The sequence below is a fragment of the Fundulus heteroclitus genome, chromosome 20, assembly GCF_011125445.2.
Source record: "Fundulus heteroclitus isolate FHET01 chromosome 20, MU-UCD_Fhet_4.1, whole genome shotgun sequence".
Lineage (NCBI taxonomy): Eukaryota > Metazoa > Chordata > Actinopteri > Cyprinodontiformes > Fundulidae > Fundulus > Fundulus heteroclitus.
In genome coordinates, this window is record NC_046380.1 from 17965926 (window position 1) to 17993791 (window position 27866).

General features: G+C 44.3%; 1 protein-coding gene across 2 annotated transcripts; it reads left to right on the plus strand.

The window, feature by feature from the left end:
- On the plus strand, positions 1-27866 carry prdm2b (PR domain containing 2, with ZNF domain b). 2 transcript variants are annotated; one of them, XM_012873337.3, is made up of 8 exons: positions 1-284; positions 3869-3991; positions 5364-5467; positions 5929-6081; positions 12490-12607; positions 20360-20464; positions 20580-25009; positions 26232-27866. In XM_012873337.3, the coding sequence occupies exons 2-8, from the start codon at positions 3877-3879 to the stop codon at positions 26247-26249; spliced, it is 5043 nt and encodes a 1680-aa protein (XP_012728791.2). In that variant the 5' UTR covers positions 1-284; positions 3869-3876; the 3' UTR covers positions 26250-27866. The 2 variants fall into 2 exon arrangements, with proteins under 2 accessions (XP_012728791.2, XP_012728792.2); XM_012873338.3 differs by having other exon boundaries at positions 1-240.

The following is a 27866-nucleotide window of genomic DNA, read 5'->3' on the forward strand; positions in this document are numbered from 1 at the left end:
GCTGCTGCTGCTGCAGACTGGACAGGGCTTGCAGGGCGGAAAGTGCCTCCTGCCTTCAAGAAGAAGAAAAACTAAAATCCCCTTTCGTCTCCCTTCAACGGGCTGGCCGGAGCCTCCCAGCTCCTCCATCGGCTCTGACAGACTGCCTCTCCCAACTCCAGCAACCCCACGATCCGGACTTCACCGAAAAGCCTCCCGACTCCAAGCCTCCATCCGCCATTTTCAGCAGATGGAAAGCAGGTAGAGCATAAAACCCCCAAGCCCCCGGTCCCAAACAAACGCAGGTAAGTGCGCCTCCGAGTATCCTAAACCCCGCTCCCCTAGAAAAAGCACCTTACGAGAGGGGATCATGGGGGGGAGAAAAGGGGCTCAACGAGCCACCTTACTTCGGAGCAGCAGCCGCATCGGGGCCGGGGAGGGAGGGAGAGAGGCGGGGGAGAAAAGGGGAGAGGACGGTTTGCATTCAGCCCAGGGGTAACAATAAACTACATCCTTCAGCCGCTGCTCTGGAAATTTTAAACACTCTTCCTTTGATTCAACTTTTATTTCGAGCGGCGGTGTGAAAATCCGCTTTACGCACGCCGCTGTACGCGCACAGGCTGTGCAAAATTGCTTGTTGATTGAACTTCAGCTATACGAGGGAGGTTTAAAGATGTCCGATCGCAACTTCAGCAACAGTAAAGAAATAATAAATGAACGCGAATGGGTTGGCCAGTAGAAAAAAAAGAAAAAAAAAAGTTGATCCCCTTTTTATTCACAGGGATCAGCTTAAAGGCGAAGCGTGAGCAACTCAGATGGAGACAAAGAGGATAATTTGCGCTTCTTCTGTCACTCTTCTGCTGTTTTCTTAGATTTTTTTTTTTTTATAAAGCATCCCTCATCATTATGTAAAGTAAAGGGGGGGTTAGGGTCAGGATGTGTGCATTGGGACCGCGTGGGATGGATTTATTTTTAATGAAGCTGATTGTGATGTGTGTGTGAGAGCCCAGCCCACCACACTTCAGTGGCCCAGCAGCTTTGTTGCTGTTCTGCCAGTTAGGAGAAAGAAAACTGCGTTTCTGTGGCTGTCATGAGGATGTAACATTTTGGAGCAGTTTGTTGAGCAAGAATTGGGTTGATGGGAAGAAATTTAGTAACATTTTTCAACAAGGAACACACTGATCATTATGGGTCTTCTTTTTTTTTGGCAGAGAGAATATCTGGACAAAAATTGTGCCTCTCAGAAACTCTTTGTTTGCTTTCAACTTTTTTCTCATTTTTTTTTCATGTTACAACTACAAACCCTTATGTGTTTTATTGGGATTTGTTTTTTTCGCAAATGATACATTTTTACTCTGATAACCCTAACTGCAACCCAGTTGTCCTGATGAAGTCACTTCATTAGTAAACAGTTTAGCTCAGCGTAGTTTCTTCTCCGCACAAGTCCAGCGGTTCTGTGAAGGCCTCGGTTGTGTTCGAGAGCAACCAGCATCATGGAGACCGAGGAACCCAGCAGACTGGTCAGGGAGAACGCTGTGGAGACGTTTAAAGCAGATCTGAGCTGGCTTTTCTGGGTGGGCCCCAGGAGGTACACTGATCTGATCCCTCACACACCTTAGCGGAGTCGTTTTGGTGCGGAGGAGCATTGGCAGCTCCCCCTGGAAGGTGAAGCTCTCCAGGGCTGACCCTAACCACCCTACAACGGGAGCTCGTGTCACTTGTATCTGGGTACATGTTTGTACTGCAGTAAAATGAAACCGTATGATTTTGGTCAAATGGTTTTTCGTCCTTCACACAATTGTTGGCCGTAATCTTGGCCCATCCCTCCGTACAGAACTGAATTTGTTGGCCGCCTTGCTCTTACACACTGTTCAAGCTCTGACCATTGGTTTCCAGCGGGACTAAGATCACTGCTTTGTGTTGGCGGCACCAAGATATTGATTTTATTGACCTTCGGTCACTTTGTACCAGATGCGGCGGTACCCTGAGAGTCACTGTCCATCTTAAAGTCCCATTTTAAAGCCAAGCTCTAACTTTCTGGCTGATGTCTTAACCTGTTGCTTGATTATTTCCCTGTATTTTCCTCATCAAGCTAGTTTTGTGAAGTGTACCAGTCCCTCCATCTGCAAAAGGCAAGGCATGTTTATTTATAAAGCGCTTTTCAGTAAGAAGAAGATTCAAAGTGTAATTCAAAACACCCACCCAGTATGATGCTGCCACCCCCAGTGCTTTACAGATGGGATGGTGTTCTCAGGCTTGCAAGCACAACCCCTTTTCTTGTAAATTTAATGATGGTCATTATGACCAAACACTCCCAGTTTTGGATTATTATCACTCCTCTCCTAACATTTTGTGCCTGAGTGCATTTCCAAACATTAACCTGGCTGTTCTAAGTTGCTTTTTGAGTGATGGCTTCTTCATTGCCGAACGGCCTTTCAGTCCATGTAGCTACTCGCTTCCCTGTGAATAGTGATGCTCTCCTACCAGCTTCAGGCTGTCTGAGCAGTATGATGAAAGGGTGCCTTCAGGCATCTGGAAATCGTACCCAAGCATGAACCAGATTTGCAGAGGTTTGCCTCTGGAAACTACTTTATTTTTTATTTTTTAGGGTGTTTTCTTTTCATGACGATACTCCACTTAAAGGTATACTATGCAACCGGGGTTGATTTTCCAGCGAGGCTCCCCCCAGAGGGCGAAAGTAAAAGTGCACTGTCGTAAAGATGCTCAGCTGTTCTGGTTTCTCCGACAAGCCAGGCGCGGTTGATTTGAGCTTAGCAGACAGGCGAACCCAACGAAAAGTGGAAAAAAGGGCAGTACAAACAATGACTAACACTGTGAAGGTATGAACATCAAGCTTCCCGCAGCGCTATCTTGGCGCTATCTCGCCAAGCTGCGGCCCCTGCCGCCGCCGCCGCGTCCGTTTTATTATTATTATTATTATTATTATTATTATTTATTTATTTTTTTTATGTTGGCGAGACGCTACCGCCACCGCCTCGCCAAGCCGCGGCCGCCGCCGCCGCCTCGCCGCGGCTGCCGCGGTAGCGTCTCGCCAACATAAAAAAAAAATACAAAAATAAAAATAATAATAATAATAATAAAACTCGATATGCTTGCATGTTTATGTTGTTGCTTTCGCGCGTGCATATAGTGAATGGCAGGGCAAAAACACATGGAGTTCTCGCCGTAAAGCAAGACTTCTGTGTGTGCGGGCCGTGAGCTCTTGCTCTTGCAAGTGCGGTATTTCCCCCACAGACCACCAGGGCGGCTGAGAAAACCTTTGTTCGACCTGAAATGACTCATTTAATCATCCAAAATGGTATGGAACACATTAATTAACTGAAAAATGTTGCATAGTATGCCTTTAATTTAGTCAGAAGCTTACAACGCCTTGACATCCTTCTGATAGTCAATGAGGAAAAACAGTAATGTTTTTTTACACAGTGAGTATAAATATTAGGTTTTAGCAGCAATTGACCCTAAATAATGGTAGCTTTTACCACATCCATCCATCCATCCATTTTCCGAACCGCTTTATCTCTCAAGGGGTCGCGGGGGTTGCTGGTGCCTATCTCCAGCGTTCACTGGGCGAGAGCTTTTACCACATGTTAAACATAATATTCAAAAAAGAAACTTAAAGTACACTTCCAATAAAGCTGGCATATAACTTCAGGTCTGTTTTAGAAAAGCAGTGATACAGTTAGAAATGAATTCACCATGAAAGTCTTTTGTTATCCTTTGCTCTGTTTTGTGGCCCATGTGATATTAATACACTAAAACATGCCTACCTCTGCCCCGTAAACCTCAGCAGGTGAAACCTCTTAAACCGAACTTACACATAGTGACGTCGAGTGTGTGTATTTATCCCCTCACTCTTTGCATCGTTTAGTGCGGATCATGGCTTGCACTGGAGGGTCAGTGGAGTGTCTGGAGGAAATTCCTCCTCACGTGTGGAGCGGCTTGCCGGACTATCTCAATCTCGGACCATCAGCCATAAATCCGAGCCGCATCGGTGAGTTTTCCAGCTCTTCTACGTGTTCATGACTAAGGTCAGCAATCCTGTAATATCTGTTTGCATTTGATGGCTTTGCTGCGGTAAAAACTACTATCAGCAGAGGATTTTAGAGGAAATTGTTGTTGTAATTGTTAAATATCTGAACAAAAATGGGCATCGGGTGTGTCAAAATTTACAATGAAAATCTTTACAGTTTAGGGCCATAATTATTCATACTCCTGGAAAATATGAATTAGAAATTGTTTAAATTTAGCCAAGAAGTTTGTGTCAGATTGGAAATGAGTCAGGGATCTCTAAAATATAATCAAACAAGTCAAACAATCAGTTATCAACATTTCCTTTAAAAAATCCTGTTAAATTTTTTATATCCTTTATAGTAATGATAAAAATCTTTGTCAGCAATAAAATTGCTGACCTGTTTTTTTTCCTTCTTCTTTTTCTTGTCATGTTTCCTCAGATATTTTGACAATTTATCTTTGGCGGTGAGCTTGGAAGGCCTCCTTGCCATCACCCTAATGTTTAACTCCCTCCACAGATTCTCCATAAGATCTAAGTCAGGACTCTGGCTGCTACAAAACGTTAATATTACTGATGGTCAGACTAAACATGTTGGTTAAATAAAAAAATAATAACCCCTAAATCTGCTGGGAATATGACTAATGCTGAGCTTAACTGTATATGTAGTAAAAAAATTAATGCAGGGGTCGGCACTTTTTACTATCCCAAAATCCATGTTTACAGGGCCACACAGCTACATGATCACTGAATAAACTGAATTATTCCCTTTAACGTTCCAGGGTCATGTTAACTAAAATATTAAAACTAAACCTCCACTGTTGTCATTTATAAATCAGAACATTTCCTCTCATTTTTACTCCTAATTGCATTTTAGACTGAAGCTGGTAGAGTTGCAGCAAAATTGTTGTAAAAAAAACAGGATGCAGACATATCTAAGACAGGAGTAACAATTATATACACCGATGCTTGTTCAATGGACGTAATGGAAAACTTAAAATACACTTTTTTTTTTCTTCCAGAACAATAATTTATTGTATTTTCAGGAACAAGCCAGTTCTATTATGAAAATCAGTGTCATCTTGCAAGAAAAACAAAAGTCCATGAATTAGAAATGCATCTGGGTCAAAGCTCGTAATACACAACATACAGAACATCATTTAGTCAATCAGATATTTATTGTAGAGCACATTTTATAAAAGCTGAACAGGAAGTGATTCACATAGGGTAAAAAACAAACAAACACAAAGAAAAAAAAATCTATTTGTGATCGTTCAATAATAGTTCAATCATGCCAAAGTAGTAAAGATGTTATTAGTGATGTCCATCCATCTTCATGTTTTTGTATTTGCAGGTGTTTGGGCCACAAAGGTGATCCCGAAGGGGAAGCGGTTCGGTCCGTTTATGGGAGAGAAGAAGAAGAGGTCCCAGGTGACCAGCAATGTTTACATGTGGGAGGTATGTGAACACAGAGCATCCGTTCATCACGTCGCCGCGGGCTTTGGTCGCATTTGGATCATTTTCATACGGGAAAACAAATTAGTTTGGGGGAAAAAAATCTGGTGTTATTATGTGGATATGATTGGATATCTGCTGCCATTGTGCAAAAAACTTAGACTTTGAAAAAAAAACAAGTGGTTGCTGCATTAAAGGTCTGAGCTTTTACAGCTAAAAACACACGTAATGGCATTCAAGCTCACTGTCTGCAGGTGAGAAGACTTTATAAACCGTAGGAGTTTTGCTGAAGGTTAAAATTTGACACTTGTCGTCTCGCCCACTACTACTGCTTGGGGTTAAGATCATAAACAATGCTTCAGCTTCCACTGTATAAACGTGACCCACATTTTTCATTAACATTGCGTCGTTTAACAGCCTGGCAGTGCCTTGTTGTTGACAGTCGTCTTGATGTCGTGCTGTAGGTTTATTTCCCGGCTCGGGGATGGATGTGCATCGATGCCACAGACCCCCTGAAGGGGAACTGGCTCCGGTACGTGAACTGGGCTCGTTCCAGCGAGGAGCAGAATCTGTTTCCTCTGGAGATCAACAGAGCCATTTACTACAAAGTTTTGAGGGTAAGTGAAATACTCACTTCTGCTTCCCTCTATACTGCAGATTAATAAATGGGTTAAATTAGGCCGTCTGGGTTGACTTTGGTCACAGTTTAGTTTGTCGCACTGAATATTCATACCGGAGCATTAATACACTAAAATACAACTTAAACCACAACTTTAAATACACTGTATAACACTTTTTATTTTTAGCTCAGCTTTATAAAAGGGATTTCTATTTGCTGAATGCCAAAATTAGAGATTTTTGTTTCCCTTTTTCAATGCCAGAAGTTTACACTAAGATTTTTGTATATATTTAAATGTTTTTTGTGCGCACTGCTTTCTTATGTGATATTATGGAAAAACGAAAGAAAAAAGTCACCAAAGATATCAGGGAGAGAACTGTGGCCCTCCACAAGGCCACTTTGTGAGAAAGAAGCCATGACTGAATTACGCAGGAACACAGACCGTAACTGGACACATGTCCTGTGGTCTGATGAATCATAAATTAAAGAATTTGGCCATAATGACCATTGTTACAATTGGAGGACAAAAGGACACCATCTCATTTGTGAAGTACGGAGGTGGCAGCATCATGCTGTGAGTCTGCAGGAGGAACTGGTGCACTTCACTGCTGAAAAAACATTATGTGGAAATAATGAAGCAGCATCTCAACACATCAGCCAGACAGCTAAAGCTTTGGCACAAATTAGTAATGATTAGTAAGGATCTTCAGTGTTTTAGATTGACCATCACTAAGCCCTGTAGAAATTATGCGTGCAGAGCGGACAGGTTGTGTATGAACGAGGCGTCTTCAAACCTGACCCAGTTACACCTGTTCTGTCTGGAGGAATGGGCCAAAATTACAGCCAAGGGTGAAGTTGTGGAAAATATTTGACCCAAACCAAACGTAATTCTGCAAAATACTGAAGAGGTGAATGTTAACTTCTGAATTTAAGGGAAGTAAAAATCTCACTATACTGGTATTTAGCCAGTAGAAATAATTACGTGTAATTATTCTGACCTAAAGCAGGAGAAGTTCAGTTTGATTTAATGTCAGGGACAATGTGTCTCATTGGGTGTCGTGGGTAGAAACAGTTCAGTGTATACAGGTGCTGGTCTTATAATTAGAATATCAAACCCCAAATTCAGTATCTCAGAAATTTAGAATATTGCTTAACACCAATACAAAACAAGGATTTTCATAAATGGTGGTCAACAGAAAAGTATGAACATGTAAAATTTGAACATGTCCAGCACTCAGTACGTAGCTGGGGCTCCTTTTCCCTGGATTACTGCAGCAATGTGGCGTGGCACGGAGTCCATCAGTCTGTGGCGCTGCTCAGGTGTTATGAGAGCACAGGCTGATCTGATGGTTGCCTTCAGCTCTTGTTAGGTCTGGTGTATAGCATCTTCCTCTTCACAAGTCTCTTGCTCCAGAGTGGCTTGACACCAGGAATGCGACAGCTGAAACTGTCTTCCAGACGTCTGTCTGGTGGTTCTTGAAGCTCTGACTCCAGCTGCAGTCCACTCTTTGTGAATCTGCCCCACATTTTTAAATGTGTTTGTTTCACAATTCTCTCCAGTCATCCCTACTGCTTGGACACTTTGTTCTACCACATCTTTTCCTTCGCCTCTGTTAATGTGCTTGGACACAGAGCTCTGAACAGCCAGCCTCTTTAGCAATGAACGTTTGTGTTTGCCCTCCATCTCCAAGGTGTCAGTGGTCATCTTTTGGAAAACTGTCAAGTCAGCAGTCTTTCCCATGATTGTGTCGCCTACAGAACTAGACAGAGAGACCATTTAAAGACCTTTGTAGATGTTCTGAGTTAATTAGCTGACTAGTGTAGCATCAGGTTGTCTTCAGTATTGGACCTTTTCACAATATTCTAATTTTCTGAAATACTGAATTTGGAGTTTTCAGTAGTTGTTATAATCATCAAAATTAAAAGAAATAAACACTTAAAATCTATCGGTCTGTGTGTAATAAATGAATATAATATACAAGTTTCACTTTTTGAATGGAATTACTCAAAATAAAATCAACTTTTTCTAATTATTTGACCAGTACCTGTATATATTGGGACCGTGTTGATCTTTACATAGACTATAGTTAAGGTTAATCTCTTAACTTGTTGTACTGAAGATTTATGCAGCAGGATTAACAGATGCATAAATGCATTTTGTTAAGGCATTGAACATTCCTCATCGTTTGGAGTGCAGCAGAACACTCTGGTGCCTTCAGGTTGGTCTGCAAAAATACCAAATATCTAATTAAGGGGTAGCCAAAAGTCTGTAGTTCATATAATAAACTGAAGAAGATGCTTCGATTGACAAATAGTTTTGCATGGGTTTGGATTATGCGACTTCAACTTAAAGATTCATATTGTTGAATTATTATTTCTTAAAATTCTTTAATAAACACTATACTAATTAGATGTTTGTTCATCAGAGGCAAATTGTGTAACCCGGACTCATCCTTCCTGAGAATGCAGCAGCAGCAGCAGCAGCAGCAGCAGCAGCGAATAAGCCAGTGCTGTGTAACATCAGCAGGCTGTCAGGATAACCCTGAACATCGATGCCACTTAAGACATTTGATCTGCAGCAGAATAACCGGAAGCTAAAATTAGGTAATTGGCTTCGCGTTACTGAAGAATTTTTTTAGGGCCGTAAAGATGGAACCAGTTTTTCTGGTCAAACCAGGTTGAAATAGGTTAACCGTTCTAGGGATCTGTTTTGAATGCCACCACTCGCTGTATGTCCTCCGGCATCTGCTCTGCAAACCATTTCCTCCTCGTTACTTTAATGGTATGTTGTTGTCGAGTCTCTGTATCATCAGTGCACCTACAGTCTTGGATGAAAATTTGACCATGCCCAGAAGCCACCAGGTCTGGATCCGCATCGTTTTCACACATCTACGTGTGAAGCCTGTGGAGTCAGCGGCTCACAAAAAACGTCCACACGTTGAATTGCTCTGCCCAATTAAGTCAGTGAATCTGCTGAATTTATTTCATTCCAGGCTGTTGAATGAAAAATTACCCCGTGATATCCAGCTGGTATTTTGTTTTGCTGTCGCACATTTGTCTTGTCAACTGCTAATGACACAATAAGGTTTTATCACCCTGGTGGATCCTCCCAGATTTGAGGGCCCATCATTCATACTTTGGCGTTTAGAAGATGGAAGAGATTGGTCGACACAACAGAGAACAGAAGAAACTAGCTGTAAACAATAAACTCTATCCTTTTGACACTTTACATGTTGAAGTTAAGAAACTGGGTGGGTCACATTAAAATAGTCAAATATGCTTGCAATAGTCGTAGAATTAAACCTAGACAAAGGCATGGTTGTTCTGCTGTAGCTCCAAGCGTCATTAATATTAGGTTATGAGGCTACGGAGGTCTTTGGATTTATATTTTACAAGCTGCATCAGCTGTAGGGCTGATTGGTTGATTTCTCTTTTTAAGGTTACTAATGGTCAAAATCTGGCTAAGGTACTGATGCAAATTTAAAGTTGATGCAATAGAGTTGCAGAACGAGACGTATTCAGACCCTTTAAGCTTGGTTGCATTTGATTTTAGCACATTACAGCCACAATCCTCAGTGCATTTTATTGAGATTTTATACTATAGGCCAACAGAAATTTAATTTTGAGGAGAAATTATGCATTTTTAAAAATGAAAATCTGTAAGTAATTTTATGCATATTAAATAAACCCCTTTACTCAAGTGTCCTTAACCTATTAAGACCCGAGAATTTCAGTCTAAATATAATAATAATAATAATAATAATAATAATAATAATAATAATAATAATAATAATAATAATAATAATAATAATAATAATACATTTCTCTTCAAACATATTTTTCTTTCTCTTGGTCGATTTGCAAATGAGCTTATACTTGTAAAGGAGCTATTTTTGTCTGCCTTTTTTTTTAGGTGGCTAAAAGCCTATATACTATAGTTTGGACCAAATTTCTCAGGACTTTAGATGCTAAATAAGGTCCAGTGCAATTATTGCTTTCAGAGGGCATCTTATTAGTAAATATGAACAAAAATCACCATGAGCACACCCTCTCAGAATAGAACGAGGTTTGGCACAAACCAACCAGGAAATGATATCTGCCTAAGCTGAAAGGGCAGATGAGGAGAGCATCAATCAGAGAAGCAGCTAAGAGGCTTGTGGTTACTCTGGAGGAGCTGCACATTTGTGTATCACAAAATGTATCATCCATCCATCCATCCATCCATCCATCCATCCATCCATCCATCCATCCATCCATCATCTGTTCCCTGCTTATCCCTGCAGCAGTCGTTGCAGTACACCCTGGACAGGTCGTCAGTCCCTCACAGGGCAACATAGAGACACGCAGGACAGAAAACCATGCACACATTCACACCTAAAGACAATTTAGAGAGAGCTAATAACCTAACAGTGATGTTTTTGGTCTTTGTGAGGAAGACTGAGTACCCAGAGAGAAGTCACACATGCACAGGGATCACATGAAAACTCATGGCAAATTTGGCTCATGCAATATTGATATTGCAGTGAAATGCATCTGTTCATGCTCTACATCCCAGCGAATATATTTGGTTATCCTTGTCGTTAATGCAGCAGAAACTGTTGGAAAAGAGTTTTTAAGTTGTTTAATTACCTGAACAGCATCTGTGGACAGTGTCTCCACAGAACCATGTTTCTGGGATGAAAACAATCGATTTCATGTTTGTTTTTTTCCAGGACTGGTTTGACTACTGAGGTCCATGTTTGCAATGAATAGAAAGTAAAGGGACCTTAACACTGTATATATAGCAATTTATTTTTTTTAAGATTGGGTCATGTGGTTATCACATCTTTCACCCGCATTATCACATACTGCATGTCTTCCTGAATGTCCTGTTTGCCAGATTTCCACTGGAAAACATGGTGGCGGCAGAATAATGCTGCCTTTTCCTCAGCAAGGATGATACTGATAGAAAACCTGTTAAAGGTTCACCTTCCAAACGGACAATAACACACAGCTGGAACTACAACGTAATAGATGAAAGAGCATTGTTTTAGTTAATGTCAAGGTTTAGTAGGAAAAAGTTTGAGGCAAGACTTAAATCACTGGATGTTCTCCAGCCAATCTGTCTGAGGTTGAGCTATTTTACAACAATAGGTAAAATTACAGTCTCTAGATGTGAAAAGCTGGTGGAGACATACTTTTAATGGCCATGCAGCAGCAATCACAGCGAAAGATGGTTCTAAAAAATATTGACTCAATGGGGCTCAATACAAATGCTCACATTTTATTAATTTGTAAAGGTTATTGAAACCTCTGCATCCTTTCTCCTCCACTCCAAGTGGAGGAGGTGTCCAACCTTTTTGCATCAGGGGCCTGTTAAGTTGAAAGTAGTTGCCGGCCACCAAAGTTAGATTATTTATTTTTTTATTTGTATTTTGGATTTCATTCATTGTGTTCAAACCAAACAAACATAAAAACACTCTAAACTCCTGATTTAAAAGGGAACAGGAAGAATAATCTTTAATTTTTAAATAATAAACGTGTTTTTCATTTTTCATAAATAATACACAATCTTTTTTGATTTATGAGAAAATCAGAAACAATTTTTAGTTTTTTGGATTTACCTGCTCGACATTAAAGAAGATGAGAACAAAAAAAAGAATACTTCAAAAAAAACAAATAAAGTAGTCAGATTTCTGTAGAAAAGGGGATTTGTAAATCATTGCAGATAATTGAAATCTCTTGCTTTGTGCAGCCATGTCGACTTTTGATTTAAAAGTGCCTGGAAGTCTGTGGTCTTATTTACATTCAAATTCAGTGGAAAGCAAATAAATAAATAGTTTATGGTTGCTATTTTAGGAATTTTTTTTATTTGTCTGCATCTTTTTTTTGAAGGGCCTCTGTAAGAAAATTACCCAAATTAAGATAGAAATGCTTAAAGTGGATTTCCATCAGCACGCCTGCGCCTATCGAGTTGCAGCCTATGGACTGCACAAAATCATTCCAGGGGCCGCACATTGGACACCCCTGGCTTGGACACTTAAAATCCCACTAAAACATGCTGAAGTTTGTGGCTATAACGTGACAAAAAGTAAAGTTTTCAAGTAGCAAGTGTGGTAATATTGTGTCCTAATCACCCCACCTCCCTTTTTTATATAAATATAATCATAAATGTGTATCAATAAGTGTATGAAATGAGAATGACATGTGAATGTTTATGATGAAGTCTGACATTTATTGTACTGTCATCCCGACACACAGACACACACATCTCAGAGTTATTGCGGGATGATTAATAACCCTGTTGTTCCATAAGCGTTATAAGACAGATTAGATGCACACACAGAAGTAGTCCAAATATCCCGAGCGCTGCCTCCCAGCAAGCCGCGCTCTGATTGGCCGCCGGCCTCATCTCTCACCGCTGCAGCCAATCGGGCCGGGAGAGGAGCTGCTGGTGTGGTACACGGTGGAAGACAACCCCGAGATAACAGCTGCACTGGAGGAAGAAAGAGCCAGCAGAAGGAGCTCACCCAGGTCGAAACGAGGTGAGGCCTGCTCTCACACCGAGCCACACACGCCGCACGCACCGAGCTCTCCCGTTCGGGTTACGTCCTCCCTTAGCGGTCGCTTACGCTGTTGTAACCGCCGAGCTAGCCGGCCGTTACTAAATGGAGGCTAACGTGCGATGTATGGGGCTGTCTCTACTTTCAGTATCTCGCCCCTGAGACGGGCGAGATACTCCCCCGGGGTTTTTGGCGGTCGCCGTCCGGCACAGCGGGACTGGCTCGTCGCACGGTAGCCGCTCCGAGGTGTTACCGAGCCGCTTTGTCCCCTCCGCGGGTCCGACGTTGTCGAGGATGTGACCTTCCTTGAGTTCATCCATCGCCCGAGCCTCTCTCTCTCTCTCTCTCTCTCGCTCTACTTGATGATGGCCTAGCAAGTTAGCTAACGAAGCCAGCTTCCTCAGCTCGGCCTCGTTCGGGCTCCGGTGCTCGGTCTCAGCCGTAAATATACGGGAGAGAATGGGGGAGCTAGGCGGTGGGTTCGGGTCGGACTCGTCTGTGTTTTCGGTCCAGAACAACCAGTCCGCCGAGTTGTTGAAGAGTTTTGTTGCGTTGAAAGCTAGCATGAGGCTAAAAAAAAAAAAAAAAAAAAAAAAGCGGCTAGGTCTGGACATCTCGGTGCGGAGGAGCAGATGGGATGAAGTCGCATTTAATTCAGTCAAAATCAACCTGGTTTATCTCTAATGGGTCGATTTAGCGGCATGTCGAGGCAATAGTTTTTTTTAAAAAAAGTCGGTCAACTTAAACAAAGCGCCACGGGCGTATATATTTCTGCTTGGAAGAGTTTTTAAACAAACATTATTCAACATTATTTAAGTGGATCGTGGCTAATGGGAGTTATATGCTGCGTTAACTCTTGGTTCTGATTTATTGTAAACACATCCAAGCGGGCTGTCATGTGCTGCTAACTATGAACTTTGAACATGTGTTTCCATAAAGCGGAGCAGTGGGCAAACCCGGAGAAGAAAGCTGCCCCCCTGTCCAACCAGCCGTCCTGTAGCTTTAGGTTGTTCCAGTCACTCTGTAGGTCATCGGCTGCCCTACAGCGATCAGGAGTCTCTGTGTTATCAGGTCATTGGATAAATAGGGAAAACACGTTTTCCCTTTTAACATCTCTTGTTAAAAGGAAAACACGAGACTCCTCTATTTATTCCTAACGCGCTCAAGGCCCGAATAATGAGAGAGAAGTGTTAGGATGATGGTTTGTGTTGCTCTCATCTACTAATAAAGCGAACTTATCAGCTCTGTTTATAGCAGCAATGATACATGGCCTCTCAAGGCGCTAGACAAAGTCAGATTTATCAAATCATGCAGACAGATTGGGTTAAAAAAAAAGTTTTCTATCTAGCATATCGCATCGAACCATTGATTTGATAGATTCAGTCGTCCCAGGTGAGCATGTGGCGATAGTGGAGAGAAAAAACTCCCCTTTAATGGGAAGAAACTTTCGGCAGGACCAAAACCAGGCCTCAGTTTGAACGGGCCGTCTGCCACGACCGGCTGGGGGATGAAGAAGAGCATACACAAAGTTGACCCAGGAGTACTTTCTATATGAGGAAAAAGCAAAAGGTTAAAGGTTGCTTTATGCTTAAGGCAGGTGGATTCCGCGCAGAAATGAGATTCAAGGACACAACGTCCATGTAGCGCTTCCTCTCAAATGGCACAATACTCCTAGACAATAGAGGGCAGCGTTGCGCTCCTACACCAATTCAAAAAGCCAACGGCGACCCTAACGACTCCCCATTGCAAAGGGGTGGACCAGTTTTGGGTTTATTTTGCATGTTATCTAAGCCATAACAAGACCCTTTTGGGCAATAATATAAAGCTTGGAAAAACACACTACTCCAGACATTTGAATTGAAAAAGCTTTGTGGATGGGAAGCGAAACGTCTTCAAGCTTTGCAAAAAAGTCCAATTGTTTTTTTTGCAGTTGTTGTGTTTTTAAAATTTTTTTTTGGAGTGATCATGACCTGGATGACTGAGAATCTTCACCAGCATGCTCCTACACTAAGCCTACTACACCCCACTACATGTAGAAGTAGAAAACACAGTTGTTTACTATAGTCCGCATATTTAGCAAGTTTCCTATGTGTGCGGAGAGTAAACTTCAGACCTCACAGATTTGTCGAGCATAACGCAACCTTAATGGTTGTTACTAGCGCCATTAGTGGCTTCATCTAGGAGAGAACCACAGCTAAGCAGATGAGCTCTGAGCCAGTTTTCAAGTCTAGAGCAGGCTGCTGACTTTGCTGGCAGAATAGCCTACCTTAAATCATTCAGAGGACGCCATCTTTAAGTCCCTCTGTCGTTAGTTTTCCCACAACAGGCTGTTTGGCCGTGGAAAGTAACTTCTAGTTAATGTTTGACATAACTGTGGGTAGGAACATTAAAATATCCACATATAATCAGACACTAGCAGCAATCAAACACTCACCTGCATGCATTTAGCTCGGACACAGAAATGAAATAGTCACAGCTGAAACTAAGAGGATGCTAAGCGAGAGTGGTTATTGATTTACCGTAGTTTGCAGACATCAGGGAGTGTTGTTTTACTGGAAGAAGAGTCTTTCTTGTAGTTTTTAGTCTTTCCTAATCTCTGTCACATTCCTCACTGCATCTTTGTTCTGTCTGGCTAATAAGCGGCCAAACATCAATTCAACATACGGCCATTTAAAAAATATATATTTTATCACTGTCTTATGAATAACAGCGCATTTTTTTTTAATGCAGTCACATCCAAATCTGGTACTCACTTCCTGTTTATGAGAGAAGTTAGGCTACAAGGCGTTTTATTTTTATTTGTCACCGTGTGACATTAGAGTTGCTTATCCGGATTGAAGAAGCAATTGAAAGGCCCACTATAATTATTTCACGTCTTTTACTTTCAATATTTATATTTATCTTTTTTAAGTAGAATATTTGTCCTTTTTAATTTAAGAGCCATAAATAGCTTTCGATGCGCCTCTCATGACAGGGCTGTGTTCCGCTGAAGCCCTGCAGGCAATGCGCCCTTTAAAGTGATCACTTCATAGTGCATTTTCCCAGCAACATCCTGCTCTACATATTCAGCTAGCACGGACATAATAAAAATGTAGATGATTATTAATGTAGATGATTATTAATTACCACATCAGTAATTGTTATTTTCTATTTAAATAGAAATGTAAATGTTTATTTTATGTGGACGTTAATGACGCTACACATCTAATGCAGGTCCAAAAAAAAAATACACACGAGGAAATAAAGTAGGTGGTTTATATGTATTTAGGCATTAGACCACAAACATTTAGCTGCAAGTTCATCAAAAGCGGTTCCTTTGAACTACTACGCTATTTAAAAAAACATTTTTTTTGTTTACGATCAACACAAAACTGAATGCCAGGATAACACTAACGTTGGTTTTAAGGTTGTAGAGAAGTGTTTTCTCCAAACATAAAGCTGTCGTCACCAACCTTTTGACAAATAGCTGTTGCTAACTTTGAACTTAAGTGAGATAAACCCTTTGCAGAGGAAGGATGTGTGAAAAGTTGGCGTCATTTAAAACCCGAGGAAGAGGATGTGGAAATGAGGGTAGATATACTGCGGTGGGATCGGCTTGTTTCTGGGATCAGTTTCGAACGGGTTTGTGAACTATTCAGCCTGAGCTCAAATGATAATGATCATAAAAGATGCACTCGCTTTAGGAGGCTTAATGTCACACCGTTTTTAAAATTGGACCCTTTGGTTTCCCGTATAATTTTTATGACAGATCTTTAGTTTAAGTCGGTGTTTAAATGCGTAATTAAAGAAACGTGTGGAGCAACGCAATGAAAAGGCATCGTTGCGAAACTCCTGCCGCCTAAACGTCTACAATGAATTGCAGAAAGTTGTGCGGACAGAGGTTTGTCGCAGACCACGCAAAAAATACCGCCATCTTCACCGGTAGTATTGCATGAGCATCATAAGCCGTGTTTGGACCGGAAACGTTTCAGTGAATTAAAGCAAAAACACTGGGAACACCACAGTGCGCTGCGTCGTTTTTACGGGTCATTTCTCACCTTAAACAGACGCCGAACCTTTTGGTAAAATGTCCAAAACACAGCAGATTAACAAAGCTTCATGGCATCTTTCAATAGCCTCGTGAGACCATCCTGATCTCGCGAGCTTTCAAGGTTTCACTCGCAGATCAGTCTGGATACTCTCCGTTAAAGAAAATTTGGATCCGTTCACCAAACGAACGTCCAATCAGCGTTGGCTTTGAGGCGGCTTGAGGTGTGACGCAACGAGGAGCGCGTCAGTTCAGTCTAAAGAACATGGCGGTTTCAGCCGATGAAACTAGCGTTAGCGTGGCTATCGAGCAAGTTTTATCGGAATTACAGAGTATTTCTTTGCTGAGCTAACGAGCCTTTACCTGCAGCAGCAAGAGTAACTTGGCTTGTGGTTGTTTTCGTCGTCGCTCTGTTACGAGCGACGACGAATCTGATTGGTTCATTTGGCCCGTCTATCACCAACATAGGCCAATCAGCTAACCAGTATTTTCGCCCCTTCCCAAAATTACTTCAACGGAAGGTTTCCAGATGGATATGCGGAGCAAATCTATCTGGCGGAGTCAGGTAAATCTTTCAAGGCGACGAGAAGAATCCGATGTGGCGGAGCGCTGAGTCTGGTTTGGGTTTGCTAAAGTAAAAAAATAATTACTGCTTCTATGCAAATACCATTACAGCTGGTGTTGCTGATGTGTTTGCAGCAAACAAAAGATAGGTGGACCAATCTGATGTTGTAACCTTGAAAGAAATCTGGACTGTATTCGTTCAGCTTCAGTTTAAAATCAAACATACAGATAAAAAAAAAAAGCTCAAACTTGGACTCAATTATTCAACGCCGAAAAAGATATTCTTTAAAAGTCAGTTTTGATTTGGTAAACATTTTAATTTTCTGGAAGGGGAAAAAAAGTTTAATATAGAATAATCCTGTTTAACTTGAGTTTTTAAGACCCCCCTCCCATGTTGACTTGTAAATTACTTTCAAAAACATGATAAAGGGTTCTACAAATCACTGATTTCAGAGTCTTTAAAGCACATTGGTTCAGTCAGCAGCCCTGCTGCCTCGCAGGAAGGAGGTCCTGGTTCCAGCTCGCTGCCTGGGGGTCTTTCTGCAGGAGTCTGCATGTTCTCCACGTCCTTCATGGAGTCTGTAAAGAATAATCCAAGAGGCAGGGACATTGTGTAACGGCAAAGAAAGTAAGGTGGTTAAAGGGTTAATCATAACTTAGTATTATTTGTTATCAGCCCTTCTGTGGAGGCATTTGGGTGAAATTGACAGAAATGCAGACCTAAAAACGTGCAGTAGACCATTTACTGGTCCTGAAGCTGGGAGGAAGTTAACAGAGCTGGAATAAAATAATCATTAACGCTATGATTAATCAGGACAAAGATGGACATGATGTTGATTATTTGATTATTTGATCATTGATATTTATTAATTGTAGGTGTGAAGACTTTAAACCTGACCAGTTTCTCTGGTCTCAGTCGGGTGCTGTTGTCCAGGAGAGGTGATGTTGACCTGGTCAAGTGAGGAGAAGATGAAGGGAAATGGTCTCAGATGTTGTCCTAAAGCTAATCTGAAGCTCTTTGTTTAGTTGTTGTCATCGTTACTCCTCCTGTATTCTATCCTGTAATTATTGCTGAAGCGTGAAGCAGATCTAGTAAAATGCTAACTTCTGCCGTCGTTCTCAAGCAGAACAAATGGCTCATGAAAACGGACAATGTGATTGGGAGCGTTATTTTTTAATTTAATTGTGTTTTCTTTTCTTTCTTTTTTTTTTTTTTTTATATAGTTGCCAGTAGGGCTGTGCCTTTCTTGTATCGTTTGATCGTTGTTGCAAACAGATTTTTATTGTGAGAAGAATTTGAGTTTATCCCAATGACAATAAATTGCAACTAGTGGTGTCTGAAAACCCCTGAAAAACGTTCAGCATTGTCAGGATTGTTATTTTTGCTATTTTCTCCATTGTTGGTTACTTAAAAGCTCCAATGAATATCAGTAAATTCAAAAAATATAAATAACATATAATTAACTGCAGTTACTTTGTGTACTTTGGCGATAAAAATAACATTTCTTTATGTAGTATTATGATGAAACGTATTTCTAATTTAGTTTTAATATGGTACATTTAAAAAAAAAAGAAATGAGACTATATCATTGATATCAAAATCTATGTTGCACTATAATTATACTGTTGTGAATTCTAGCAGGTTATTTTTCAGCAGTTGTTTGCTAAAAAATGTGTCTGTGAGACATTTGGAATAAAGCCTTGTTTGAGAGATGCCTTTTAATAACTTAGAGCCGAAAAACATATCGAGATAAATATCGTATATCGGCGTTCAGCCTAAAAATATCAAGATATTGTTTTTTCTCTATATCGCCTAGCCCCAGGTACATTATTAAATGTTTTTTAAGAACAGTATTTGTGTTTTGGGGCTATAATCGACATGTAATAACAGCCACACAGTTACCCAAAACAGACTGCAAAAAGCTATAAAAGGTATTTTGTCATTATTTTTATCGTTATCACAATAATGGCACAATATGTTGTGATCAAATTTAAAGTCCATGCCGCCCAGCCCTAGTTGTCAGATTGGCTGATCTGAGAGAAGGGATGGGAATGAGTCGGGGTACGAACCCGTGACTGCCGCGTTTAGGACTGAAATCCCGCATACTTAGTGGACAGAAACCCACAGAGATCCGTTTTTACACGTTCGCCGAGTCACACTATAAACTACTCGACAGGAAGGAGTATTCACGTCACACTATTGGTGTTTTGTTCCACTTTAAAAAACTGTTTTTATGAAATAGCCCATTTGTTATGGGTTATCTTTATTTTTAGACCAGTATTTTTTTTTTATGCATTTTGTTTTTTACCGTTTGCAGTGCTTGATTTTAAATAAAAAATTATGTTTTATTGTCGTTGCAATAAATCCCAAATTGCTGCGATAACATTTTAACGCCACACATTTAAAGGATTTTGTTGGGGGCACATTGACATTTATTACTGTGACTGAAGTGAAACTTATGATCTATGTGTAAAAACCAAATGTAACTGGATTATAAAGCGCACTGTCAATGAATGGTCTTTTTTCAAATTTTTCCATATATAAAGCGCAGCGGATTATGAGGCGCATCCATTCCCAAGAGGATGGATTAAATGCAGAGAACTAATTTCATTGGAGTAATAATAATAATAATTATTATTAAATTTTATTGTTAGTGTATTCACAATAACTCTCAAAATTACTCACTTATAACACGTAGAAAACAACACAAAACACTTTTTCCAGGTAATTTCTCATCCACAAATCTCTCAAATTCTTCATCTTTAATGTCTGAGTTTAACAGTAGGGTGATTACTACATCCAGTACAGACACTGTAATATTATGGTGACGTACGGTATGTATCACTTCGCGGTGCGCCTCACTACGGTGGTTTAAAACAGTTATGCTAAAACATTTTGACTGAGCGCCGTGTGTCACACAAAACCGCTTCGAGGTCAGTAAGAACAACCAGAATTAATCCACATATAAGGCTTTTTTGTTTTTAAAAAATGAAAGGCTTTTAGCTGTGCCTTATAGTCCGGAAAATACGGTAGTATTCTATTTCTTAGCGCCATCAGCAGAGTTGATGCCTTTTCTTTGTTAAACCTTCGTGTTGTGACCATGACTGGTGTGTGTTTGTGTGTTTGTGTTTGTGTGTTGCAGCCAGAAGAAAGTTGGTGGAGAAAGCCCGACAGGCTGGTTTGGGTGGATTCAAGAAAACAAGTGGAACCAAAACTACTGTCAGGGAAATGTGGGAGGGGGGAGAAGGTGAGTGTTTACATCTTCATCGGCCAGGCGGATGTTTGCCGATTAAAACTCGATGTGGATCAACTGAAAATGTGATTTTATTCTATTTTTATTTTTTTTACATGTTTTCACACAGGAGTGAAGGAGGAGGGCGAGAGACCATCAGGGACCTCTCAGGAACTCCACCCGTTAGGAAACACGAACCACAAGCATTCGCGGGACATGTCGGCGCCAGCGAAGGACGGGGGCAATTGCGAGGAAGAGGAGGAAGAAGAAGAGGAGGACGAGGAAGAAGACGCACGGGACGCGCAGAGCAAAACCTCCAAGCAGCAATCCGAGCCGTCCAGCTCGTCGTTATCCGGCAGCGGAGAAAGCCATAAGGATCCGGAGGAAAGCCCCCCGCTGGCCCAGCGGGACGGGGACCCTGAGCCCGACCCCGACGTGGAGCTGGAGGAGGATCTGCAAGAGGAAACGTATCCCTGCGACCACTGTGAGCGCCACTTCTCCTCCAGACAGGGCCTAGAGCGCCACGCACACGTCCACGGCATCAGCAGCCAACAAGCACAAGTGTTTAAGTGCCGCTACTGCAATAAGGCTTTCAGCTCGCAGGTGGGGCGCCGGCGGCACGAGAGGAGGCACGAGAACGGCTCGAAGAAGATCCCCGGCTCGCAGGCCGGAGTCGCCGGCCTCCTCAGTCCCGCAGCGCAGGCCGACTCCAGTCCCGACTGCACCAGCCCGACCATCCAGTACATAGCCATAGGGTCCCATTTTACCGGGGCACAGCTGCAGATCACCGAGCTGCAGAGAAAGGAGCCGGACCCCCACGCCGATCGGCCCTCGATGTTCGACGAGAACGGGGAGTCAAAGGAGCTCCATCCCTGCAAGTACTGCAACAAGGCGTTCGGCACGCACACCAACATGCGCAGGCACCAGCGCAGGATACACGAGCGCCACCTGCTGCCGAAGGGCGTTCGCAGGAAAGGCATGCTGCTGCAGGAGGCGGCGCCGCAGGCGGGCCGGTCCCCCGGCACCAGCCCCCCTCCGGTCTACATGCCCAGCGCCGACACGGAGGACGAGGCCGACAGGGACGACTACGCCGTCGACATCTCCAAAAACATTTCCGAAAACCTCAGCTTCTACATCGACGGCAAGATCGTGTCGACGAGCGCGGCGAGCAGCTGCGAGGTGATAGAGGTGGACACCCGGTCGGCGGCTCTGTTCGGTCTGGACACGGTCGTCCTCAGCCCCAATCAGATCAGTCAGGCTCTGAAGGTGGAGGCCAGGATGAGCGCCGCCAAGCCCCTCTCCAGCAACGAGCAGTCGGCGGCAAAGAGGAGAACCTCGACGCCCCCTCTGGTCACCGGCCTGAAGGTGGAGACGGAAACCTCTCCGTCCCCGTCGTCCTCCACGTCTTCCTCGTCCAACTTGTTGGTGGGGGGGCTTTTCCAGCAAGATCCCTCGACGCTGCAGAGGGAGAAGACCATCTATCTGTCGCCTAAACTCAAACAGCTCCTCCAGACGCAAGACTTCCAGAAATCGACGCTGGCGCTCATCACGGAGAGCCACAGGCTGGCCTCGCTTCCAGGAGCGTCGGGGAAGTTCAAGAGGAGGACGGGCTCCCCGCCTGCGTCCCCGCAGCTCAGTCCGGCAGCAAAAACCGACGGCTGTAAAGCAGAAGCGGGCGGCGGAAACGTCCTCAAGGTGCCAAAGCTGGAAAGCCACAGCGTGCCGCCGCCCGAAAGCTTCCTGGACGAGGACGACGAGGATTCTCCCAGCTCCTCCGGCGATCAGGCCTCCTCCAGCGGCGGCGGCGGAGGAGGAGGCGCCTGCAACCAGCAGCCCTTGGATCTGTCCAGCTCGGTGGGCAGACGGGGCGACGGCGCCGACCAGGCCGCCGGAGACTCCGCTCTGGATCTAAGCGTGCATCGGAAAGCCGCGCCGGAGCCGGAGGTAAAGGGGAGCGCTGCGCCGCTGACGAAGAAGAAGAAGCCAAACACCAGCATGCTGGAGAAGGTGCTGATGAACGAGTACGTGGGTCTGACGTTGCCGGGCGACGAGGGGCCCTCCGCCCTGGCCAACCTCAGCTGCTTTCGTACTCAGTCGCCGAGCGTCGCGTCGGACTCCGCCCACCCGTCCCCGCCCTCCCTCACCCCGGTCACAATAAACCCCTCCTCGCCCAGCTCCTCCAGCGTAACCTCGCCCACGCCGCCTCCTCCCGTCCTCCCCACCATGCCGTCGCCCCCGACGCTGCCCAGCTCCCCGCAGCCTCCCGACTCGCCCGCCCCGAGACCCCTCCCCGTCCTCTCACCAAAAATGTCCCCCAAAGGCGACGAGCGCCAGCCTCCGTCGGGTTCGGACGAACGCTTCTCGGCCGAGGAAGACCAGGACGAAGATGTTTTAGAGCCCCAGGATTACCCAAGCACTCCACCTAGAAGTCCTCCTGCTCAGCCAGCAGCACCGACTCCTCCGGCCGAGGAAGAGGATGACGCTCCTCTTCCTGCAGCCTGTCGCAGCCTATCAAACGGCAGCTTATCGCGGGACGCTGCTGAGGAAACAAAGACGTCTGTGAAAGCTGACGTCGCTGCTCTCTCCCCTCAACCAGGACCGCCGTCGTCCTCTGAGTCGCCTCCTCCCGAACCACACGAGTCGTCTCCACCCGCGGTGTTGGACCCGCTCCCTCAGGCTAAAGTGAAAGAGGAGCCTCTGCAGGATGAAGACGACTCGCCCGTCGCCAACCACTCGCCCGCCGCGGCCGCCGACTCCCCGCCTCAGCCCGCCGCTCCCGACAAGCTGTCCGACAAACCCCCGGAGGCCGAGGAGCCCGACTCCACCTACTGCAAGACCTTCGTGTGCAACGTGTGCGAGGAGCCGTTCGACTCCATCAAGGAGCTCAGCGGGCACATCCCGGAGCACGCCGCCGCCTGGCCCTTCAAATGCGAGTTCTGCGTGCAGCTGTTCGGCGACGAGGCGTCCGTGCTGGCCCACCGGACCACGCTGCACGGCGTGGGCCGCATCTTCCTCTGCTCCGTCTGCTCCAAGGAGTTCGCCTTCCTCTGCAACCTCCAGCAGCACCAGAAGGACCTGCACCCCAACGAGGCGTGCTCGCACACCGCCGTCGAGAGCGGCAAGCTCAGGCCGCAGAATTACACCGACCCGTCCAGAGCCAAGGAGGAGAGCGCCCCGTCGACGCCGGCGCCGGGAACGCCGGGCGAAAGCGACACGGCGGTGAAGGAGGAGGCCGACGTGAACGGAAACAACGCGGAGGACCCCAACGAGGAGCTGTACACTACAATAAAGATCATGGCCTCAGAGGGAGGCAAGCCCAAAGGTCCCGACGTCCGCCTCGGCAAAAATCAACACTACCCCAGCTTCAAGCCGCCTCCTTTCCCCTACCACAGCCGCTCCCACGCCGCCTCGGTGGCCTCCGCTACCAACTTCACCACCCACAACATACCGCAGACCTTCAGCACCGCCATCCGCTGCACCAAGTGCGGCAACAGCTTTGACAACATGCCCGAGCTGCACAAGCACATCCTGGTCTGCGCCAACGCCAGCGACAAGAGGCGTTACACGCCCAAGAAGAACCCCATCCCCCTGAAGCAAATCGTGAAGAGCCCCAACGGGGTGGTGGCGTCCACAGTGGCGGCGGCGGCGGCGGCTGAAGTGGCGGCGGCGGCGTCAGAGGCCGTCGCCGGCCAGAGTCCCTTCCGTCGGATGGGGCAGCCGAAGAAACTCAACTTCAACCAGGAGACGGGAAAAACGAAACTGAGCGCCCTCAGCAAGAAGAAAAACCAACTCGTCCAGAAGGCGATCTCGCAGAAGAACAAAGCCGCCAGCACCGCCAAGAAGGCCGCCGTCAAAGTGGAGGAGGAGGCGGCGGCGGCGGCCTCCAGCGTCTGTCCCCACTGCAGCCGGGAGTTCACCTACACGGCCAGCCTGAACAAGCACATGGCCATCAGCTGCCCCATGAGGCCCGTTGTTGCTGCTAAGAAGGGCAAGAAGGGTTCGGCGGAGGTGAAAAAGGAGCCGGTTATTGTGGAGAAAAACACAAATAAGAAGAAACCTTCAGAAGAGGACGCGCACGCCGTGCCAGAGGCTAAGCCGCCAGGCAAGAGACGAGCCCGTGGTTTGACCGCAGCCGAGCCAGAACCCGCCGAGGCGAGCAAAGGAAAGCCTCCTTCTGCAGTGGGTCGATTAAAAAGGCCCGCCTCGCTCTCTGCGCCCGTTTCCCCCCGCAAGAAAACCAAAAAGGCCCCAGCTCAGGCTCTACCTCCTCCACCTCCTCCTGCGCCAGACACTCCCAGCGACGCAGCGCAGCGGCCAGCCGCCAGAATGCAGCGTATGGGTAAAAAGCCAGCAGCCAAGAGGTCAGCGGAGGTCAAGCCACCGCCAACGCCGCCTCCTCCGCCACCTGCAACGCAGCTGAAGAAAGACGAGCGGCTCTCCCTCAGGAAGAGGAGCAGAGCAGGCGGACCGGTCACCAGGAGCTCGCAGATGGCCAACGCCGCTCCTCCTGCTGAGGTGAAGACCGAGGAGCAGCCGGTGCCGGAGACGAAAGACCCCCAGGTAAACTGCACTTTGTCCCTTCGTCTTGTTTACTTTAAAACAGGCTCCCAAGGAGGAGATGACGTTTTATATATAAAACACGGACAGCCAGCTCTGGGCATAATTTTGCTCATGATTGAGGCTCTTTGACACTAAATTGTCTCTTTTTTAAGCAGTCGTACGTTTCATGCATGCACACACTCACTCTTAATAGCGCTTTTAGAAAAACCGACTAACCCCAACATGCATGTTTTTTGGACTGGAGGCAGGAAGCCAGAGAGGACCAACAGGTTACGTCACCAAAGTTGGAAACGAGCAAAAAGCTCATCTGCAATTGTAAGAAGCGGTTTGATCAGAGAGATGCCTGTAAAGATTTTTTTCTATTGCTGGTTGAGGAGAGTATTATTACCGTCTTCATTTCCTGTGAAGCAAACTTCCTGTTGTATGAAAATAACTTTAAGTTGAAATCTGTCAGGGGTTTTAATTATTTTGGTCTTAGCTTTAGATTTTCCACAACTATGTTTAAAAACCTCAAAGGCCACCCTTCAAAATATTAAATTCCTGTTTTTTTTTTGTTTTTGTTTTTTCTACATTATTCCCATAAATATCCATTCATTTATGTGAAAAGTTTCCAACTTTGCAACACTAGTGATTCATTCAACGATCATAAAATAAGATCGGATATTTCAGTTTCTGACTAGCTGAGTGAGCAGTCGAAAACTGAAAAATTGTGCTTATCTTTATATATTTAATATTCACAACCTGGTCACAACCATATAAATGTAGCCAGAAATGTGTTCAAATCTTCCAGAAGCAGTGTTTTTAAACTTTTTGTCCAACATCCCTAAACCAAAATAAAACTGTTCAGTGCAGTGAAGTGGAGCAAATCTATATTTAATGTTGGATGTCTATAATGCAAAAGGGAAAGTAAGTAAAATGTTCTTCAAATTAGTACATTTGTCTTTGATTTGAGCCGGTAAATAAGACTATCTGCCGATGGAATGAGTATTTTGACTTTCATCACTTTAAATAAGATGATGGAGATGAGTTGCTCCTATTTTAAGTGCAGAAATCATATTCCATTGACAGGTCATTTAAACTTGCCTGCTCAAATAATGGACATGTTGACTGATTTAAAGAACATTTAGCTTTTAGTTCCCTTTGTGCAGCTTCATGTTTGCATGCATGACTCCTTCCAGCCACGGCTGCCCTGCGAGGCTCATCGCTGTGTTTTGTGTTGCAGGAGGTGACGACGAAGTAAGCCGCGCTGAGCCGTGTCACGTTTCGCTCTGAGACGCAGGGGTCCCCTACCAGGCGAACCCTTCGGCCTCATCAAGGCACCGGGGACCGAGGCGGTTTTATCCGTCTAAGCTCGGTCTGCCTGTGTCGGCTGCCTTTCCTGGACCTGAAGGCGGGGAAACCCTCCTTATCTTCCACTTATCTTACGAACTGAACTGAGCCTTGAATTCTGCCCAGCCTTGCAAAAAAAAAAAACACAACAACAACGACAAAAAAACAGGATACTGTAGATTATGGTGACATAATATGAACAATCTGTGTCATACTCGACCCAAAACCGTGAGATTAGGGCTTTGTTTTGTTTTGTAAACTGATCTATTGCAAATGGCAATCATGTGTCAGATGGGGGAGACTTCACGATTTCTTTTGTTCTGTATTTTTTTTTTTTTTTTTTTTTTTGGGGTTAAGTTTTTGATTCTCCTAATGCATGTGCTGAATAGAGGAAAAACTAGATTGAACCAGTCCTTATGCGTCTCCCTGTGGGCAGTACTTAAGTTTAAAGATGATTTGCAAAGTATGTATGTTTTGATTTTTTTTTTTTATATATATATATATATTTCTAGCCTCTATATTGTAGAATATATCTCATTGGCTATTATTGTTTGGGGAAACGAACCTCAAAACGGCAGCAAACAATGTTTTTTTTTCTGCAGCAACCGGTCCTCAGGAACACTGTCTAAGCGTGTGGGTAGGTATTGTTATGGTTGGGTGTGCAGCCAGACCGCGCTTCCTCCGTGTCTGCGTCTCAAACGTGTCATGTTTTTATTATTTTTTTTTGTTTTGCTTCGGTTTGACTTTTATCAGACGTTAGCAGGTGACTCCCAGAGTGAAATGATGGGAGGCCTGTTGTGATCTCCTTTTTTTTAAATATCTGTCACTCAAACAGCCCGATGTTCCTACAGCACTTTAAAACAAACTGCCAAATCTTTAAGCTGGATCAGCGAGACGCGCGCGTCTGAGGTGTGTGTGCGACGCGGCGCGCTCTCCTCTGCAGACGTTGGTAGCGTGCCCAAAAAACACGACGCAAGACTAATCTTTGAGTGCAACTTCTGCAGCCTTTTCTGTAAGCAAATTTCTAAACTGGCGTCTACGTCGAGGTATTTAAACGCGCGAACGTGGCACATTTTTCTACTCCGTGACAGAAAGGCGTTCAGCCAGATGTCCGCGGACGTTATTTTTTTAAATTCAGGAGCCACACTAACTGCTGTGAGGACGGAATATGGTTTTGTTTCCTGGAGTATGTTTGAATTTGTTTTGTGAATGGAAATATTTGTATTTTTCGGGTTCAGTACTCACCTTTTTTCGATCATAATCTTGCCCAGATGTACCACAGAGAAAGCGAGGGGGAATAAAATAAATAAAATAAAATAACCCAAGCAGTGCTTAAAAGCTCGTAGCATTTGTTTAGAAATTAATTGGACAATTAAGAATTGAAGCTAATTTATATTTCCATGAAAATTATGTTTTTTCCTCTCAGCATTGAGATTATGTATTTAAGGATGAACAAAGACAAAAAAATCCCAAATGACCTCAAGTGAAATGTTGTAATTAAAATTATAAATAAAAAGAAGTTTTTCAA

Coding starts and splice junctions, on each gene's coding strand:
- prdm2b (XM_012873337.3), top strand. CDS start 3,877: ATGGCTTGCACTGGAGGGTCAGTGGAGTGTCTGGAGGAAATTCCTCCT. Junction 5,468..5,928: donor GCAATGTTTACATGTGGGAG/GTATGTGAACAC, acceptor GTCGTGCTGTAG/GTTTATTTCCCGGCTCGGGG. Junction 12,608..20,359: donor CTCACCCAGGTCGAAACGAG/GTGAGGCCTGCT, acceptor TGTGTGTTGCAG/CCAGAAGAAAGTTGGTGGAG.